General features: G+C 41.9%; 1 protein-coding gene across 4 annotated transcripts in view; it reads left to right on the forward strand.

The window, feature by feature from the left end:
• The window catches only part of cop1 (COP1 E3 ubiquitin ligase), a 149915-nt gene extending 132309 nt beyond the window's left edge, over window positions 1–17606 (forward strand). For all 4 annotated transcript variants that reach the window (XM_072274390.1, XM_072274391.1, XM_072274392.1 and 1 more), the window contains 4 exons: window positions 7339–7463; window positions 9588–9748; window positions 16042–16086; window positions 16417–17606. In XM_072274390.1, coding sequence (XP_072130491.1) covers window positions 7339–7463; window positions 9588–9748; window positions 16042–16086; window positions 16417–16434 — 349 coding nt within the window. In that variant the 3' untranslated portion in view covers window positions 16435–17606. The remainder of the gene's footprint in view (window positions 1–7338; window positions 7464–9587; window positions 9749–16041; window positions 16087–16416) is intronic.
• Window positions 17607–19246: the final 1640 nt, after the last annotated feature.

The raw sequence follows: 19246 nt of genomic DNA on the forward strand, positions 1-19246 counted from the left end.
TAGCCATCCATTTCAAGGTTCAACATGTGTGTTCAGTGATGCTCTTCTGCACACTACTGTTGTAACGTGTGGTTATTTGAGTTACTCTTGCCTTACTGTCAGCTTGAACCAGTCTGGCCGTTCTCCTCTGAACTCTCATTAATAAGACGTTTTCATTCACAGATCTGGCACTCAATGGATATTTTTTGTTTTGTACACCATTCTCTGTAAACTCTAAGACTGTTCATGAAAATCCCAGGAGATCAGCAGTTTCTGAGATGCTCAAAACACTCCATCTGGCACCAACAATCATTCTACGGTCACAGTCACTTGGATCACATTTCTTCTTTATCCTGATGTTTGGTCTGATCAACAATTGAACCTTCTGACAATGTCTGCATGCTTTTATGCATTGAATTGCTGCCACATGTTGCATAATGAGCTGGTGTACCTAATAAAGTGGCCACTGAGTTAAATAAGTCATGCAAAAAGACAGCAAAAATAGTAAGGGTGGGAGGGGGGTGTCCTTAATGATAGATATTGTCTTTTTGATGTCTCACCTTTTCAACATGTCCTCGTAGTGCAGAGGCTAGTGCCCATGATGGAGCCAGGCTGTTTACAACTCTCTGCAGCTTTTTCCGATCCTGTGCAGTGACCTGTCCGTACTGTACAGTTATGCAACCAGTTGGAGTGCTCTCCATGGTATATCTGAGAAATTTGCTAAGAGTATTTGGTGACATACCAAAACTCCTCAAGCTCCTAATGAAATATAGTTGCTGGCAGTCTTCTTCATAATTGTATCAATATGTTGGGCTTCAGAGATGTTGACACCCAGGAACTTGAAGCTACTCACCCTTTCCACTGCTGACCCCTCAGTGCAGGATTGTTGTTGTGACACCATTCAACCAGTTGATCTATCTCACTCCTGTGCGCCTCGTTCCCACCTGAGATTCTGGTGACAGGTCTCTACCAAAGGACGTGAAGACCACGCTGCAGGTTATCCTTGGGCAAGATGCAGCATCTGCTTAGTGCCCCCCCCCCCCCCCCCCGCAGTCAGGGTCACATGAAGCTATGAGAGCAGGTGATGGATGGTTGTATGAGCAGCTAGTGCAGATCACAAGACCTGGTTATGCAACTGCTGACGCCAGGCAGGCAATCTGAGGAATATTGATAATGGCTGGTGTTACCTGTCTTGTAAAGACACTGCCCAGAAGAAGGCAATGGCAAACCACTGCTGTACAGAAATTTGCCAAGAACAGTCATGGTCATGGAAAGACCAAGATCACCCAAATCATAACAACATGGCACGTAATGAATGATAAATGGAACACAGATGATCCAGCCATGTAGTCTGGGTGTAAGGAGAGTAGAGCAGCAGGCTAAGCACACATCTTTGAGGTGTGCTGATATATTGATTAGGGAAGTATATTAGAAACATGAGAGTAGCAAGGCAGTGCATAGGTTGCTCAGACATGAATGCTAAGGTCCTTAGTATTGATTGTATAGAGATCTTTGTGTACAATTTCATTGTTTCCTGAAAATGGTGACACAAGTGAAATAGGGTGATAAAAACAGCATGCTTGCCATCCTTATTTGACTTTACTATCCTATTTGAATTGAGGCATTGAGAATAAGAGTTGAAATGTCATGCTGCACCTCTCCAAAGCACTGGTCAGGGGACAGGGTATTGTGTACAGTTCTGATTCACACTTCAGGAAAGATGGGATAGCAATAGAGAATGCAAATGAAATTCACTAGAATATTGCGTGGAATGGAGGGATACTGTTAGGAGAGATTGGATAAGTTGGGTTTGTCTCACTGGCTATCCTTATCGGGGATATTAAGGACATAGATGGTCAGAATTTTCCATGGGTTAGCCAGTCTAAAACTAGAGAGCATAAAGTTGTCAGGGGGAGAAGTTTAAAGGAGATCTGAGCAGCACAGCTGTGGTTATATGGAATGTGCTACAAGAGGCTGAGGCAGATAAGAGTGTTTAAAAGGCATTTGGACAACCCCTTGGATAAGACAGCTAGAGAAGGAAATTCAATCCTTGTAACTCCAGGTATAATGAAGCCTGGATTTCCTTGTATGTCAGTTAATAAGCATAAGCATGCAAGCCTTCATAACGCTAGGGCAGGGGTCCCCAACCTTTTGCGTACCGCGGACCAGTTTAATATTGACGATATTCTTGCAGACCGGCTGACGGGACGGGGGGGTGGGCGGGGGTGTTCAAGTTCAACAGTGCGTGACAGGGAATGAGGAAAGGTGCAGCTGACTCAAATCGTTTCATATCGCCAAATCATATCATTTCCGCGCAGCCTGGTGGTTGGGGACCATTGCGCTAGGGATATCCATCTGCGGTCATAGAGTCTTAACGAGATCTGACCTTGAGTATCATGTGCAGTTTTATTCTCCTTAATTGAGGAAGATGCTTTTGCTATGGTGGACGATCAGGCAAGGTTCAAAGACTGATTCCTGCAATGGCACAGGTGACGTATGAAAGCACATTGTGATGATGTTTAGAAGAGTTTAGGAAACTGAAGTACGGTAACACACTGGAGATCCTGGTTCAATTCTAATCTCTATTGTATGAGTTTTGCATGCGTTCCCTGTGACTGCCAAGAATTTCCTTCCATATCATAAAATTGCCCGTTGTATGTGGGTGGCTGGTAAACTCTGAAGGTTGGAGGATTTTAATTAGTGAAAATGTGGAGAAAATAAAATGTGATGTGTTTTTTTTTGTTGGATTGTGGTGATTATAGGCTTGGTGGGCCAAAAGACCTGTTTCTGTGTTTCATGTCTCTATAATTCATTGAAACTGTACAGGCAAAATGCAGGAAGGATACCTCTAAAGATGTTTGAAGTAAATTTATTATGAAAGTCCACATATATCATCATACACTACCCTGAGATGCATTTTCTTACCCCGGATCACAGTAAAACAAAGAAATACAATAGAATCAATGTAAAACTACACACAAAAACTAACAAACAACCAATATGCAAAAGAAGACAAAATGTGCAAATACAAGAAATAAATAATACTGAGAACGTAAGTTGTAGAGTCCTTGAAAGTGACTCCATTGGTTGTGGAATCAGTTGTGAATGAAATTATCCATGCTAGTTCAGGAGCCTAATGGTTGAAGGGTAATATCTGTTACTGAACCTGGTGATGTGAGCCCTAAATTCCTGTACCTCCTTCCCAATGGCAGTAGTGTGAAAAGAGCATAACTTGGATGGTGGGGGTCCTTGATGACTAGTGTTGCTTTCTTTTGACAACACCCTTTGTACACACTCAATAGCGGGGGAGGATTTTTCTTATGATAGACTGAGCTTTTTCTACTACTTTTTGTCAGCTTTTTTATTCTTGGACATTAGTGTTTCCATACGAGACTGTGATATAACCAGTCAGGATGCTCTCCACTGTGGAACTTTGTAATCAGAAGTTGTTGCCTAAACGTATAGGATAAGCCACTTTGGACTGAGAACCATAGAACATTACAGCACAGAAACAGGCCTTTTGGCCCTTGGCTGTGCCGAACCATTTTTCTGCCTAGTCCCACTGACCTGCACCTGGACCGTATCCCTCCAAACACCTCTCATCTGTCCCAAGTTTTTCTTAAATGTTAAAAGTGAGCCCGCATTTACCACTTCATCTGGCAGCTTATTCCATGCTCCCACCACTCTCTGTGTAAAGAAACTCCCCCTAATGTTCCCTTTAAACTTTTTCCCCTTCACCCTTAACCCATAACCCATGTCCTCTGGTTTTTTTCTCCCCTTGCCTCAGTGGAAAAAGCCTGCTTGCATTCACTCCATCTATACCCATCACAATTTTATATACCTCCATCAAATCTCCCCTCATTCTTCTGCGCTCCAGGGAATAAAGTCCTACCTATTCAACCTTTCTTTGTAACTCAGTTTCTCAAGTCCCAGCAACATCCTTGTAAACCTTCTCTGCACTCTTTCAACCTTATTAATACCTTTTCTGTAATTTGGTGCCAAAACTGCATGCACACAATACCCCAAATTCTGCCTCACCAATGCCTTATACAACCTCACCATAGCATTCCAACTCTTATACTCAGTACTTTGATTTATAAAGGCCAATGTACCAAAAGCTCTCTTTACGACCCTATCTACATGTGACGCCCACTTTTAGGGAATTTTGTATCTGTTTTCCCAGATCCCTCTGTTCTGCTGCACTCCTCAGTGCCCTACCATTGACCTTGTATGTTCTACCTTGGTTTGTCCTTCCAAAGTGCAATACCTCACACTTCTCTGTAATAAACTCCATCTGCCATTTTTCAGCCCATTTTTCCAGCTGGTCCAAATCCCTCTGCAAGCTTTGAAAACCTTCCTCACTGTCCACTACACCTCCAATCTTTGTATCATCAGCAAATTTGCTGATCCAATTTACCACATTATCATCCAGATCATTGATATGGATGCAAAAGCACTGATCCCTGTGGCACACCACTAGTCACAGGCCTCCACTCTGAGAAGCGATTCTCTACTACCACTCTTTGGCTTCTTCCATCGAGCCAATGTCTAATCCAATTTACCACCTCTCCATGTCTACCTAGCGACTGAATTTTCCTGACTAACCTCCCATATGGGACCTTGTCAAAGACCTTACTGAAGTCCATGTAGACAACATCCACTGCCTTCCCTTCACCCACTTTCCCGGTAGCCTCCTTGATAAAACTCTAATAGATTGGTTAAACATGACCTACCACGCACAAAGCCATGTTGACTCTCCCTAATAAATCCCTGTCTATCCAAATACTTGTAGATCCTATTTCTTGGTACTCCTTCCAAACTTACCGGCCTTTAATCTCCCGGATTACCTTTAGAGCCTTTTTTAAATAACGGAACAACGTGAGCTGTCCTCCGGCACCTCACCCGTAGATATCGACATTTTAAATATATCTGCCAGGGCCCCTGCAATTGCAACACTTAGTCTCTCTTCAAGGTCCGAAGGAATACCCTGTCAGGTCCTGGGGATTTATCTACTCTGATTTGCCGCAAGCACCACCTCCTCCTCAATCTGTATAGGTTCCATGACCTCACTACTTGTTTACCTTATTTCCATTGACTCCATTCCAGTTTCCTTAGTAAATACAGACGCAAAAAAACCATTTAAGATCTCCCCCATTTCTTTTGGTTCCATACATAGCCGACCACTGATCTTCAAGAGGACCAATTTTATCCCTTACTATCCTTTTGCTCTTAAAATACCTGTAGAAGCTCTTTGGATTATCCTTCACCTTGACTGCCAAAGCAACCTCATGTCTTCTTTCTTTTTAAATCTTTTTATTAATTTTCAGAATTATAAACACAGTAACAACGTTGATACAACGAGATTGGAATAATCTTAATAAACATATACAAAAAAGATTTTAAGTAACATAGGTATAATAGACTTCCAAACTCATAATGAAATTAGTCTTAAAGAAAATGTCTTCTTTTAGCCCTCCTGATTTCTTTCATAAGTATTTTTTTGCGCTTTTTATACTCCTCGAGCACCTTATTTGCTCCCTGTTTCCTATACAGGGAAATAGGAAGTGAAATTTTTTCAACTAAAGTCTAGAAGACATGTAGAATTCTCTACCACAGAAGAGTATCGAGACAAATTCTATTAGTATGTACATGAAGGAGTTGGATATGGTTCACATGATTCAGGAGATTAAGGGATAGAACATAGATCGGTACAGCATAGTACAGGCCGATGGCCTACAATGTTGTATCAACCTTTTAGCCCTCTCCAGGATCTGTCTTCCTTCCCAATAGCCCTCTATTTTTCTTTCATCCTGAGAGGCTCTTAAATGTTCCTCATGTATCTGCCTCTACCACCATCCATAGCAGTGTGTTCCATGCAGTTACTACACTCTGTATAAGAAAAATTACCTCTGACATCCCTCCTATTCTTTGCTCCAATCACCTTAAAATAATTGCCTCACATTTTAGCCATTGCTGTCCTGAGATAAAATGCTGGCTGTTCACTCTTTTCTATCGTCTTATATACCCCTATCAAGTCACCTCTCATCCTCCTTCACTCCAACGAGGAAAAATCCTCACTCACTCAACGTTTCATCATAAAACGTGTTCTCTAATCTAGGCAGCATCTTGGTGAACCTCCTCTGCACCCTTCTAAAGCTTCATCATCCTTCCTTTGATGAGGCAACCAGAAGTGAGCACAATACTCCAAGCGTGGTCTAACCAGAGTTTTATAGAGCTGCAGCATTATCTCGTAGCTGCTGAACTTAATCCCAGTCTTATGACGTACACCTTCCTAAACACCCTATCAACCTGCACAGGATATGGAAAGAAAATTGGATGATCCACAATGATCAGATTGAATGATAGAGCAGGTTCAAAGGGTTGAACAACCTACTTAGTCCTGACGAAGGGTCTCGGCCTGAAACGTCAACTGTACCTCTTCCTAGAGATGCTGCCTGGCCTGCTGCGTTCACCAGCAACTTTGAGGTGTGTTGCTTAAATTTCCAGCATCTGCAGAATTCCTGTTGTTAGCCTACTTTTTCTATTCTTTTTGTGTTTCCCTTCCTCCCCACCCCCCACAAACAAGAGAAAATCTGCAAATGCTGGAAACCCGAGCAACATGCACAAAATGTTGGAGGAACTCAGCAGGCCAGGCAGCATCTGTGGGGGGAAAAAATAACTACAGTCGATGTTTTGAGCTGAAACCCTATGGCAGGACTGGAGAAAAAAAGCTGAGGTGATTTGAAAGGTGGGGGGAGGGGAGAAAGAAAAATGCCAGGCAATAGGTGGAACTTGTGGGGGGGGGGGGGGGGGGCGGATGAAACAAAGAGCTAGGAAGTTGATTAGTGAAAGAGACAGAGGAAAGAGAAGAAAGAAAAAAAGGGGGAGGAGTGGAGGAGCAACAGAGGGAGGCGGTGGGTGGGCAGGGAGATAACATGAGAGAGGGACAAGGAGATGGGAAATAGTGAAGGGCGGGGGAGGCATTACTGGAAGTATGAGAAGTTGATGTTCATGCCATCAGGTTAGAGGTTATCCAAACAGAATATAAGGTATTGTTCTAACAACCTAAGTGTGGCTTTATCCTGACAATGGAGAAGGCAATGGGTGGACATATGGAATGGGAAGTGGAATTAAAATGGGTGGCTGCTGGGAGATCCTGCTTGTTGTAGCGGATGGAGGATGATGCTCGGCGAAGCCTGCTGAGTTCCTCCAGCATTTTGTGTGTGTTGCTCCCCATCCCCCATTTCTGTTTCAAATTCACAGATCAGTTCACACAGAGCAGGTGTTGACCCATCATGATCCTTGGAAGATGATCGTACTATTTTTCATTGGTTGCTGACATGGAGTGTTTCTTTACAGGTCGACAGATAGTCAATTAAAGCTGTGGAATGTGAACAGACCACACTGTCTGCGGTCATTTAAAGGCCACATCAATGAAAAGAACTTTGTGGGTTTAGCATCTAATGGAGATTATATCGCCTGTGGTAAGTGGCTGACTTTAGTACTGATTGTATCGGCCTGACTTTGTATTGGCTATGGGTGAAAGAGAGTGTTTCTTCTGAGCAAACCCTCAACGTTAGTTCAACATTTCTCCCTATTAGGCGGCATTGGTGAAAACAAAGAGACAATTACAGCAAGTAAATGTTGAGCACCACACGCAAAATGCTGGAGGAGTTCAGCAGGTCAGGCAGTGTCAATGGAAATAAACAGTTAATGTTTTGGACCAAGACCCTTCATCAGGATTGAAAAGGAAAGGGGGAAGATGCCAGATTAAGAAGGTGGGGGGAGGGAAAGGAGGACAAGCTAGAAGGTGATAGATGTGTAGGGAGTAGGAATAGATTAAGAAGCTGGGAGGTAATAGGTGGGAAAGGTAAAAGTCTGGAGAGAAGGAATCTGATAGGAGAGGAGAGTGGACCATAGGAGAATGGGAAAGAGGAGGTACACCAGTGGGAGGTGATAGGCTGGTGAGGAGAAGAAGTTAGAGGCCAGAGCAGGAAATTGAGAGGGAAGGAGGGGTGAGAAATTTCTGGAAATCTGAGAAATGGATGTTCCATTAAGTTGGAGGCAACCTAGACAGAATATGACATGTTGCTCCTTCAGCTTGCGAGTGGCCTCATCATGGCAAAAGATGAGGCTATGGGCCAACATAAAGGAATGGGAATGGGGATAGGAACTAAAATGGTTGGCCACTGGGTAATTCTGCTTTTTACAGATGGAACGGAGGTGCTTGACAAATTGGTCCCCCAATGTAAGTCTGGTCTCACCAGTGTTAGAGGACAGATGGACAAGGGGATCTTTGGACTAGAGGGGAGGGACGAATGGACAATGGAATCATGGAGGACGCAATCTCTGTGGGAAACGTAGAATGGGTAGAAGGTAAAGATGTGTTTGGTGGTTGGGCCCCATTGAAGATGGGAAAAGTTGCAGAGTTGGATGTGGAGGCTCGTGGGGTTAGTAGGTGACGACAAAGGAACTCTATCCCTTTTACGGTGGCAGGAAAGTGGAGTGAGTGCAGATGTCCAGGAAATGGAGGAGATGCAGGAGTGCATCAATAGTGGAGGAAGGGAAACTGTTCTTTGAAAGAGGACACCCCTGATGTCCTGGAAAGGAAAGTTTCATCCTGGGAACAGCTGCAGTGGGGACAAAGGAACTGAGAAAAGGGAAATAGCATTTTTACAGAAGACGGGGTGGAAAGATAGAGATATAGTCAAGATAAATGTAGATATGACATTTTTCTTGGAAATAAGATTTTATACCCTGCATCTAAATCATCTGCTGATCAGGTCATGATTATTGATCATATTTGAAATTAAAAAATGTTTATTAAAGGAGATCTCTAGGAATTAACAGCACCACCTAAAGTGTAATTTGATCATTTTAATCTCTCTGAAAAGTAAGTTAAAGTAAATGCAGTGATAATAATGAGAAGTAACTTGGAAAAGTTAGAGAAAAATTGCTTTGGGAAATGTACAGGTGAGAACTCTACCACAGAGATGGTAGTGTAAAGTTCTCTGATTCTGATGAAAAATTATTTATTTGGAAAAATGCCCAAGAAAATCCATGAAAGCAAAATTAGATTAAATGGAGGAAGTTTTAAAGGATGTGATCAACTTGAAAAGTGATTTTAAGGACAATTTTTAGAAGCTAAGATTATGTGAGAATTCCAAGATTCCTGTGAGGAGTGTAGGTAGCATATTCATACTTCATTTAGTGTTCCTGCCTCATAGCTCCAGGGACCTAGATGCAGTCCTGATCTGGGGTACCACTTGTGCGGAATTTCCATGTTGTCCTTCAGACCACTTGAGTCTCCACAGTCTGTAGATAAGTGGTAAAGGAATGAGAGGGAAATCCTATGAGAAAGAGATCTGTTGTGTGGTTGTATGGAACTGAGAAAGTAAATAGGACCGTGTGTTTTTTTTCTCTCTCTTTCTTTGCATCCACTGCAATTTATTCACGTTGAGCAGCCCTGCCAGTTTCTGTATTAGCTGTTGTTCTTGCTAGTCAACTGTAGATTTTTTCCCATTCTGAAATCTTGAGGGATATTAATGATGGACTGTGTTAAATAATGCATTTTGAGAGTGTGGCTTTAACCTTGCTTCTTATTTCAGGAAGTGAAAATAATTCTCTCTACCTCTACTACAAGGGGCTCTCAAAAACACTGCTTACCTTTAAATTTGACACAGTTAAAAGTGTTTTGGACAAAGACAAAAAGGAAGATGATACCAATGAATTTGTCAGTGCTGTGTGTTGGAGAGCATTACCAGATGGGGTAAGTGGTGATATATTTAGTGTAATAAAGAGTTATTACAGCCAGTGTAAAGGTGATTGTATACATGGTGAATGCTGGAGGCTGTTTTATTTGAAGTAAATAATGCTGGACTCATTGCAGTATGCAGAACGATCATTTTCATTCCATTTCTCTGATGTCAAACAAAAAAGCTTGAAACATACAGACCATCATGTAGCTTCTTGTGGGGAAGAAGCTGTGCTAATATCTCAAGTGAATGATTTTTCAGGTGGCACGTTCTCCCTTTTGACCACATGAGCTTCTTCCAGGTGTTCTAGTTTCCTCCCATATTCCAAAGACATTTGGGTTAGTAGGTTAATTGGTTACAATTTAGTAGCACAGAATCATGGGGCTGCTGTATCTCTAAATAAGTGGATAATCATCTGCATTATTTTGTGTTTTAGATCTGACGTATTTACTTTTTCCCTATTTTCTTGTAAATTATTCTACAAATGCCTATTCAGTCCTCCTCAATACTTCTTAATATCTTTAGGTCATACTTATTCTGAAGTTAAAACAATTTCTTGAATTTCCCTGATTCTTTTATTCTTCACCATCGATCTTGTCCCTGATCCTTGAAGTAATCACTGTTATACAATCCAAACCTAATAAAGAATTTTACATCGAATCCTCACTTTTTAGCTTTCAAGAGAACATTTGAGCTTCTCCACCTTGTAACCTTGTAAATTGATCCACAAAAGCAAATATTTTCTGAAACTTCTATCATTTAGACCTTTTGCAATCAGATGAGTGCAACAAAGGCAACAACGCTTACCTCGTGGTGCTTGCTCAGCTAAAGATGTATTCTTCAGCGTAGGCTATACTCTAATCTAATTTTCTGGATTAGGTTTGACATTTTGTAAACAGTCAAGTTATGCCACTTGAATATCCACATTTCTGACATCTTTTCATGACGTGCTGTTCCTTGGCTGTTTCCAAATGAAAGGGTACCTAATTCAGTAAATTGCCACCACTTAAGGATATTGTCAATAGTCCCATAAAAAAGCATTTTTCTCAACAATGCCCTGTATGCTTTTTGAACCACTCAGCTCCAGGTTTCATTCTTACAAAGTTCCAAACGTGGGCAATTTTAGTAAAACCTAAGAGTTGAGATGGGATGTACACCAAAGTCTGTTTGTCTGGCAAGTTTCAGAGTGAAACTGACGATGGGAACAAGAGGAAAATGTTTCACTCAGTGAATCTGCAACATAAGCAAAAAAGCAAGCTTTGCGTAAGGTAAAATTTGGAGAATGGTCAGGTATGAGCTGAAAGTTGAATATCGTTTGGACTTCACAAATGGCAGCACGATCACTTTGATCTTGAGTACCTTAGTTCAGCCCCACCCTTTCTTTACCAATCACTGGCATTAGTATTTCTGAATACCCAGGGTCACAGCAGTGGCCAGAAACTTAGCCAGGCTCCAACCGAAGTATTATCACAGCAGTTGAGAGGCTGTTTTTCCTGTAATGAGAAAATAAGAATAGGCTAATTGAATTGACAATTTCTTAGTAAAAATCTTTACGTTATATTTCTGTCTGAATGTGCAATGTGAAAATTATAGTAATTTGTGGTAAATAGTATGTACAGTAAGATATACAACAGAGCAGTCAGTACAGCTTAGAAATGACTTAAGGATTGAAGGGCGCCCTTTCAGAACAGAAATGCGAAGAAATTTTTTTAGTCAGGGGTGGTGAATCTATGGAATTTGTTGCCACGGGCAGCAGTGGAGGCCAAGTCATTGGGTGTATTTAAGGTAGAGATTGATAGGTATCTGAGTAGCCAGGGCATCAAAGGTTATGGTGAGAAGGCAGGGGAGTGGGACTAAATAGGAGAAAATGGATCAGCTCATGATAAAATGGCGGAGCAGACTCGATGGGCCGAATGGCCTACTTCTGCTCCTTTGTCTTATGGTCTAAATACAATTGTGTCAGTGTGAATTAATTAATCTGATGGCCTGGTGGAAGAAGCTGTCCTGGAGCCTGTTGGTCCTGGCTTTAATGCTGTGGTACCGTTTCCCAGATGGTAGCAACGTGCCCTTCTTACACACCTGTCGCTGTAAATGTCCAGAACAGTAGGAAGTTCACGTCCACAGATGCTCTGGGCTGCCTGCACCACTCTCTGCAGTGTCCTGCGATTGAGGAAAGTACTGTTCCCATACCAGACAATGATGCAGCCAGTCAGGATGCTCTCAATTGTGCCCCTGTAGAAAGTCCTTAGGATTTGGGGACTCATGCTGAACTTCTTCAACCGTCTGAGGTGAAAGAGGCACTGTTGTGCTTTTTTCACCGCACAGCTGGTATGTACAGACCAAGTGAGTTCCTTGGTGATGTATATACCGAGGAACTTGAAGCTGTTCATCCTCTCAACCCCAGATCTATTGATATCAATAGGGGGTAGTCTGTCTCCATTCCTCCTGTAGTCCACAGCCAGCTCCTTTGTTTTTTTGACGTTGAGGGAGAGGTTGTTTTCTTGACGCTACTGTGTCAGGGTGATGACTTCTTCTCTGTCGGCTGCCTCATTATTATTTGAGATGAGGCCAATCAGTGTAGTATCATCTGCAAATTTAATTAGCAGATTGGAGCTGTGGGTGGTGACACAGTCATGGGTATACAGAGAGTAAAGAAGGGGGCTTAGGACACAGCCCTAGGGGGCCCCTCTGTTGAGGGGCAGAGGTGATGGAGACCACTCTTACCATCTGCCGGCGAACTGACAGTAAGTCCAGGATCCAGCTGCAGAAGGCAGAGTGAAGGGCCAAGGTCTTTGAGCTTCTTGTCAAGCCTGGAGGGAATTATAGTGTTGAATGCTTAACTGTAATAGAACAGCATTCTCACATGAGTATCCCTCCTCTCCAGGTGTGTAAGGACAGTGTGTAAAGCTATGGCTATTGCGTCATCTGTCGATCGGTTGTGTTGGTAGGTGAATTGTAGGGTGTCCAGTGTGGGTGGTAGCATGCTGCAGATATAGTCCTTGACCAGCCTCTCAAAGCATTTGCTTATTATTGAAGTGAGTGCGACAGGACACCAGTCGTTCAGACAAGTTATTTTGGTCTTTTTAGGTACAGGGACGATGGTAGATGTTTTGAAGCAGGAGAGCACTTTACACGGGGAGAGGGAGAGACTTAAAAATGTCTGCAATCACACCAGTCAGTTGTGTCGTGCACATTTGAGTACCCACCCTGGGATGCCGTGCAGTCCCGCAGCCTTGCAGCTGTCCACTCATTGGAAACACCTGCATACTTCAGGCTCAGAGATGACCAAGGTGCAGGTCACATCTGGGCTCAGTGTTGGCGACATCGAAACGAGTGTAAAAAAGATTTAGCTCATCTGTGAGAGAGGCAGTGATGTTGGCAGTACCACTGCGTTTAGCTTTAAAGTTTGCGATGGTGTGCAGGCCTTGCCATAAGCTGTTGTTGGAGACTTGTGTTGGATCTTGTCCCTGTATTATTGTTTTGCTACCTTGATTGACCTTCTGTAGATCGTCGCTGCATTTTTTGAGTGCCTGGTGGTTACCGAAGGTGAAAGCTGTCTCGCGCAGCGAGTGTAGGCGTTAAACTGTTGATCCAGGGTTCTAGTTTGGATAAGAAAAGGACAGATTTGTTCATTGTACTGCAGTGAGTACCACCACAGGCCAACATCAGGCAGCCACTGGAGAAGCTGAGCAAGCGTGATCAGCAGGCACAAAACTGCACACTCTGATGCATCCCTAACATTGCAGGAGATTTCAACCTGGTCAGCTTGAAGAAATTTTGAATAACTACCACCAACATATCACCTGTTGAACCACAGAAACCAGCACACTTGACCACTACTGTACCACCAAGAAAAATGCTTACCATGCCATACCCCACCCACACTTTGGAAAGTCCGATCACCTGCCTGTACTCTTATTCCCAGCTTATAGGAAGAGACTAAGACTATAGCACCAGTGGTGAGGACCAAGAAGGAATGCTTAAGATAGACAGAGGAGTGGTACAGGAATGCTTTGAGTCAGTGGACTGGACAACTTTCAGGGATTTATCTTTGAATCTGAATGGATATGTCACCGACGACTTCAAAGCCTGTGTGGACAAGTGTGTGCATTTGAGAACATACCAGACATGCCCAAACTAAAAGCCATGGATGAACTAGGAGATTCTTAGTCTGCTGAGGGCTAGATCTATGGCATTCAGGACCAGTGATCCAGAACTATGCAAGAAGTCCAGGTCTGACCTGTGGAAGGCTATTTCAAGGGTGAAAAAACAACTTTGAGGTTAGAGGCAGAATCAGATGCACATCAGCTTTGGCAGGGTTTGCAGGCCATTGCTTAAAATCATAAATGGCTGTTATGCTTCACTCCCAGTTAGCTCAATACTTTTATGCACACTTTGAAAGGGAGAATAAAACTACACCTATGCAAATCCCTGCAGCATCTGATGACTCTCTGATTTAGCTTGGAGGCTGATGTCAGAACATCTTTCAAGAGAATAAATCCTCATAAGGTCCTAATAGTATACCTGATAGGGCTCTGAAAACCTGCGCCAACCAACAGGCAGAAGTGTTCAAGGATATCTTCAATCTCTCTCTGCTACAGTCAGAGGTTCTCATCTGTTTCAATGATACCAGTACCCAGGATGAGCTACCTCCTTGAATACCGCCCAGTGGCACTCGTATCTATTGTGATGAAGTGCAGTGAGAGTTTAGTCATGGCTAGAATCAACTATTGCCTAAGCAATAATATGGACATGCTGCAATGTGCCTATCATCAGAATAGATCTACAGCGGCTGAAATCTCACTTGCTCTCCACTCAGCCTTGGATCACCTAGATAATAGTAATACCCATGCCAGACTGTAGTTTATTAATTGCAGCTCAGTGCTTAACTCAATCATTCCCTCAGTTCTAATCAACAAGTTCCAAAACCTGACCCTCTGCATCTGGATCCTCAATCACCGGGAGGCCACAGTCTATACAGATCGGAAATAACATCTCGCAGATATTCAACACTGGCACACCTCAAGGATGCATTCTTGGTCCATTACTCTTTAAGCATCCATGATTTTGTGGCTAGGCACAGCTCAAATGCCATCTACGTATTTGCTGATGACACAACTATGTTGGCAGAATTTCAGGTGGTGACGAGGCATACAGAAGTAAGGTAAATCAGCTGGTTGAGTGGTGTTGCAGCAGCAGCTTTATAATCAATGTCAGTAAGACCAAGGAAGGGGAAGTCAAGGGAATATGCATGAGTCCTCCTGGGAGGATCGGAAATGGAAAGGGTGAGCAGTTTCAAGTTCCTGGCTGTCAACATCTGTGAAGATCTATCCTGGACCGAACATATCCAATTACAAAGAAGGTGTGACGGGCTGTATATCATTAGGAGTTTGAGGAGAATTGGTATGTCACCAAATTCACTTGCAAATTTCTATAAAGGTACCATTCTAACTGTCTGGTATGGAGAGCCACTGCACAGTATCAGAAAGGGCTGGTGAGGGTTGTAAATTCAGCCAGCTCCATCTTGAACACCAGAATCTCCATCACTTGAGTCATGCCTTTTTCTCATTGCTACCATCAAGGTAGTGGTACAGGAGCCTGAAAACACAAACTCAATCTTTCAGGAACAGCTTTTTTCCTTTTCCCTCTTCCATCATACTTCTGAATGGACAGTGAACCCTTGAACACTACCTCACTATTTAGTTTTCCCCTCTCTTTTTGCACTGTATTTATTTATATATATTTTGTAGGTTTTATTATGTATTGCAATGTACTGCTGCAAAACAACAAATTTCACGACATATGTCAGTGTTATTAAACCTGATTCTGATGGAGTGAAAGGTTAGCTAATAGTGTTAGTACATTTGGAAGCATTCATGCTGTATGTTATCTGCATGATGGCGATTGGTGAAACAATTTCTTTAGATTGAAAGATTGCTGATCTTGAGGACACACAATGTTTGGTTCAGATGATGCCCATCCCCTGGCTTGTACAAAATACTGTTTCGGTGAATGGAATGGGTGCACACTTCAATGTAAGAAATTCAGAATACTTTTTTGAATGGGCAGCGGATGAAAATCGGCTTGGCAGTTCAGGACCAGCCCCTGGGCTTTTACCACCAGTTGCCTACGAAGTGGGCACGTGCATATTTGCACTTCAGAATAGAGGGTACTCTGGTTCACGAAGAAGTACAATTAGTGAATTGGAATTTTGTCAGTGAATAATTGTAGTTTATGATTACATGGAGATTCAGATTTATTATTATAATCTTTGTTCCTGTTTTAAGCATTTTTTTTTACTCAACAGGAATCGAATGTCTTAATAGCTGCTAACAGCCAAGGCACAATAAAGGTGAGCAAAGAACGTAAAGTGTAAAAGCAACTTCAAAGTTGCAATATATTCATGTTTAGAATGAGCATCCCATGGACCGTTATCTCATGCCTAAATCCAAATTGCAGTGAATCTGTGTTTACTGTCAGAGCAGGTTAGAATGAGGCACTGCCTTTAATGGGGGAGCAGTGAACATTCAACCAGTTCGATCCCGAGGAGTGCAGTTTTTGTATTTTGGATGCGCTCATTTCATTTTAGTCCAGATTGAGAGGTCTTTGCCATTAGCTTCTGTTTTTTTGTTATTCTTTTCCTCAGGTACAGTCATGAATTAACCTGTTATATTGTTTCCAGGTGCTGGAATTGGTATGAATGGAGATGACTTTGGTGGTAGCTTCCAAGTTCTACCATGAAGATAAGTTCCTTGGGATTGATGCAAACCTTTGGCAGGCAACCTACCATCCTTTTCACAATCCTTCAACACCAGCAACAGTTGCAAATGCCAGGACTATGTGACTGTAAATGCTCCTCATAGATCAGGAGAATGAGATGTGAGGTTGAAGTATTCCTGACCAATCTTTTCATAAACTGAAATCCCCGAAGAGTAAGGAACTCGTATTTTCAATGGATGTGGTCTGTGTATAACTGCAATGATTTACATTCTGTCTTGTGTATCACAGATTATTACAATAACCGGAGTGCAATTGGATTACAATGAGCAAGACTAGAGAGAAAAAATTAGGCCATTCCATTTCAGTTATTTAAGCTCTGCCAAGGTAACCTGACTCAATTTTTGTCTGGAGGCTCTGATCCTTGGTAAATAGGTTTAAAGTCGTTGATTTTAACCTGATGTGATTTTGATTTGGACAGTCACCAAACAGTGCTCTCTTTCCTTGTGTTGGACGAATACATTCTTTACTGATACCAGCTGTATAGTGAGAAATAATGAAAGCATTTGAGTAACTGTGATTCTGTGGACTCCGCCACTGGTCTCGTGTAGTGTTTTATTTGACTAAATTAAGACAAAATACTACAAAGGTAGCTTTATAAATTCCAGGATGGCAGCACACTTGTTTCATGGGGGCAGGTCTGGCTGTTTGTGTAGCATTATGTGTGGGAATAGAAAGGTGTAAATGGGGGCACTTTTCACAGTGATCAGAGATTTGAGGGTGCATGAAGCAGGTTCTCAGTTATGGAGGGCAATTAGACTGCATTGCTTTGTGACTGTCCCATTTAATTAATTGTTACCCGGTCAGGACGTGGATTGGCCTTCATTGACATTCAGGTTGAAAAAAATATATTGACCTTTCAACACTTGTCATGTTTACCTAGCTTTGTGAGCAAATCTTTGTCACAGTCTGATTTTAATTCTTCTTTGAGTTTCAGTTAATTCTTGTCAAAAGGTAGTTGCTTGTGATGGAGTATTGAAAATATTTTCATCTATCAAGTTGAACACTATAACTCAGTCACAACATTTTTGTACATTTTCCACTCATAATTGGTTTCTAATTGTCTAACCATCATTAAAATATTTTTCAAGTTGTGCTGTCTGGATGATGGATTTTTCTTGTACTGATTTTAAACTGACATTGCACTTGATGCAACCTTGCCAGGGCCAACAATACTTGTATTTATTTGTTCTGTTTGAAGTCAATACTTGCTTTCTAGCTTGGTGCTTTAGCTGTATTCCAGTAACTGCTCAAGGTGAGTATTGGCATATTCACATTTAGAAGCTGCAGTGAGGCAAGGGTTAGCATAGTTTCCAGGCAAGGGTAGATTGTAGATAGAGCTCAGGTTCAGAATTTAGAGCAGTGTGGTGACAGGGGCCATGCTGCTCTCCTTGTGCACAAGTAAAATAAAGTCTGATTCAAAAATAAGTGCCGAGTTTTCAGAGTCCAGTTAAATTGTGACGACAGTTACTTGGAGGATCCACCAAAATGACTAATCCTTGTTGAATTATGTTTTTTTTTTAAATCCAAGGTTCTTTTGGAAGTCAGGAAAGAGATACAAAACTTGTTGCTTTGCGATAGTTTTATTAAGCATTAATACAACAAAGAAAATCTGAAGCAAAGAACAACAGTGCAGAGACTAGCAGCAGAAGGAAGAGATAAAAGATGACACTGCCTTAAAAGACACAAGATGGTCAGCTCTTTATACTCCATAAGATGAGGAACATTTCATTCAGATTTGCAGATAAGTATTGTTCCATGAATTTAGACTATTCTTTTTATGTGACAGGAATTGTTATATTTTTCTGATGGATTTTGATAATAAAAGTTCCAGATTCATTATCCTATTTAGGACAATGTAAAGTATAATTGCATAAACTACACCCTACTGGAATGGTACCTTATGAGCTCCTATACTGGTACTTATGAAAGGTAACTTTTATAGTGAACATATGAAGACTTAATGTGATGAGATTCCCTAAATCATGGTGATTACATTTGCATAAGTGATCTAGTTTAAGATGGTATGTGAAGGGCATGATCATCTGTTTCTGTTTCCCTTGAAAACAGTGAATCATGGGCATAATGTCACCATTGCCATTGCTGTAATGTTTAATAAAGAGGGTGCATGTTTGTTTTGGATCTGCAGGAATGCCTAGCATTGGTGGTTTTGAAGTATGTGGTATATATTGATATACCCAACAGCTAGGCATTAATAGCATCAGCAAATTAATTGAAGATATACAATATGAGCCATCCCAACTGGCACATGATGAATATGGAAAATTGGCAAAAATAAAACAACAAATAATGCTAGAATAAACTTCCCAAACACGAGAAAATTTGAAGATGCTGGAAATCCAAAGCAACAGACAAAATGTTTGGAGGAACCCAGCAGGCCAAGCAGCATCGATAGAAATGAGTAAACAGTTGACGTTTGGCGGCAAGATGCTTCATCAGGACTAGAAAGGAAAGGGAGAAGTCTTAGAGTAAAGGCTGATTTATACTTGTGCGTCAAATCAATGCTGTAGGTACGGCGTAGCTGCGAACCCTACGCCGTAGCTTGATGCGCACCTCTCCCAAAATGTAACTACGCATCATGGCAGCACAGACCGTAACAACTGTGATTGGTTCGTTTGGTAGCATCGCATTTCCTCCTATGTTGCAATAGCTTCCCATTGGGCGACTGAAGGGCAGGGAAGGAACTCTGGCTGCAGTGCTTTCCATAAAGCATT

The sequence above is a fragment of the Mobula birostris genome, chromosome 12 (assembly GCF_030028105.1).
Source record: "Mobula birostris isolate sMobBir1 chromosome 12, sMobBir1.hap1, whole genome shotgun sequence".
Lineage (NCBI taxonomy): Eukaryota > Metazoa > Chordata > Chondrichthyes > Myliobatiformes > Myliobatidae > Mobula > Mobula birostris.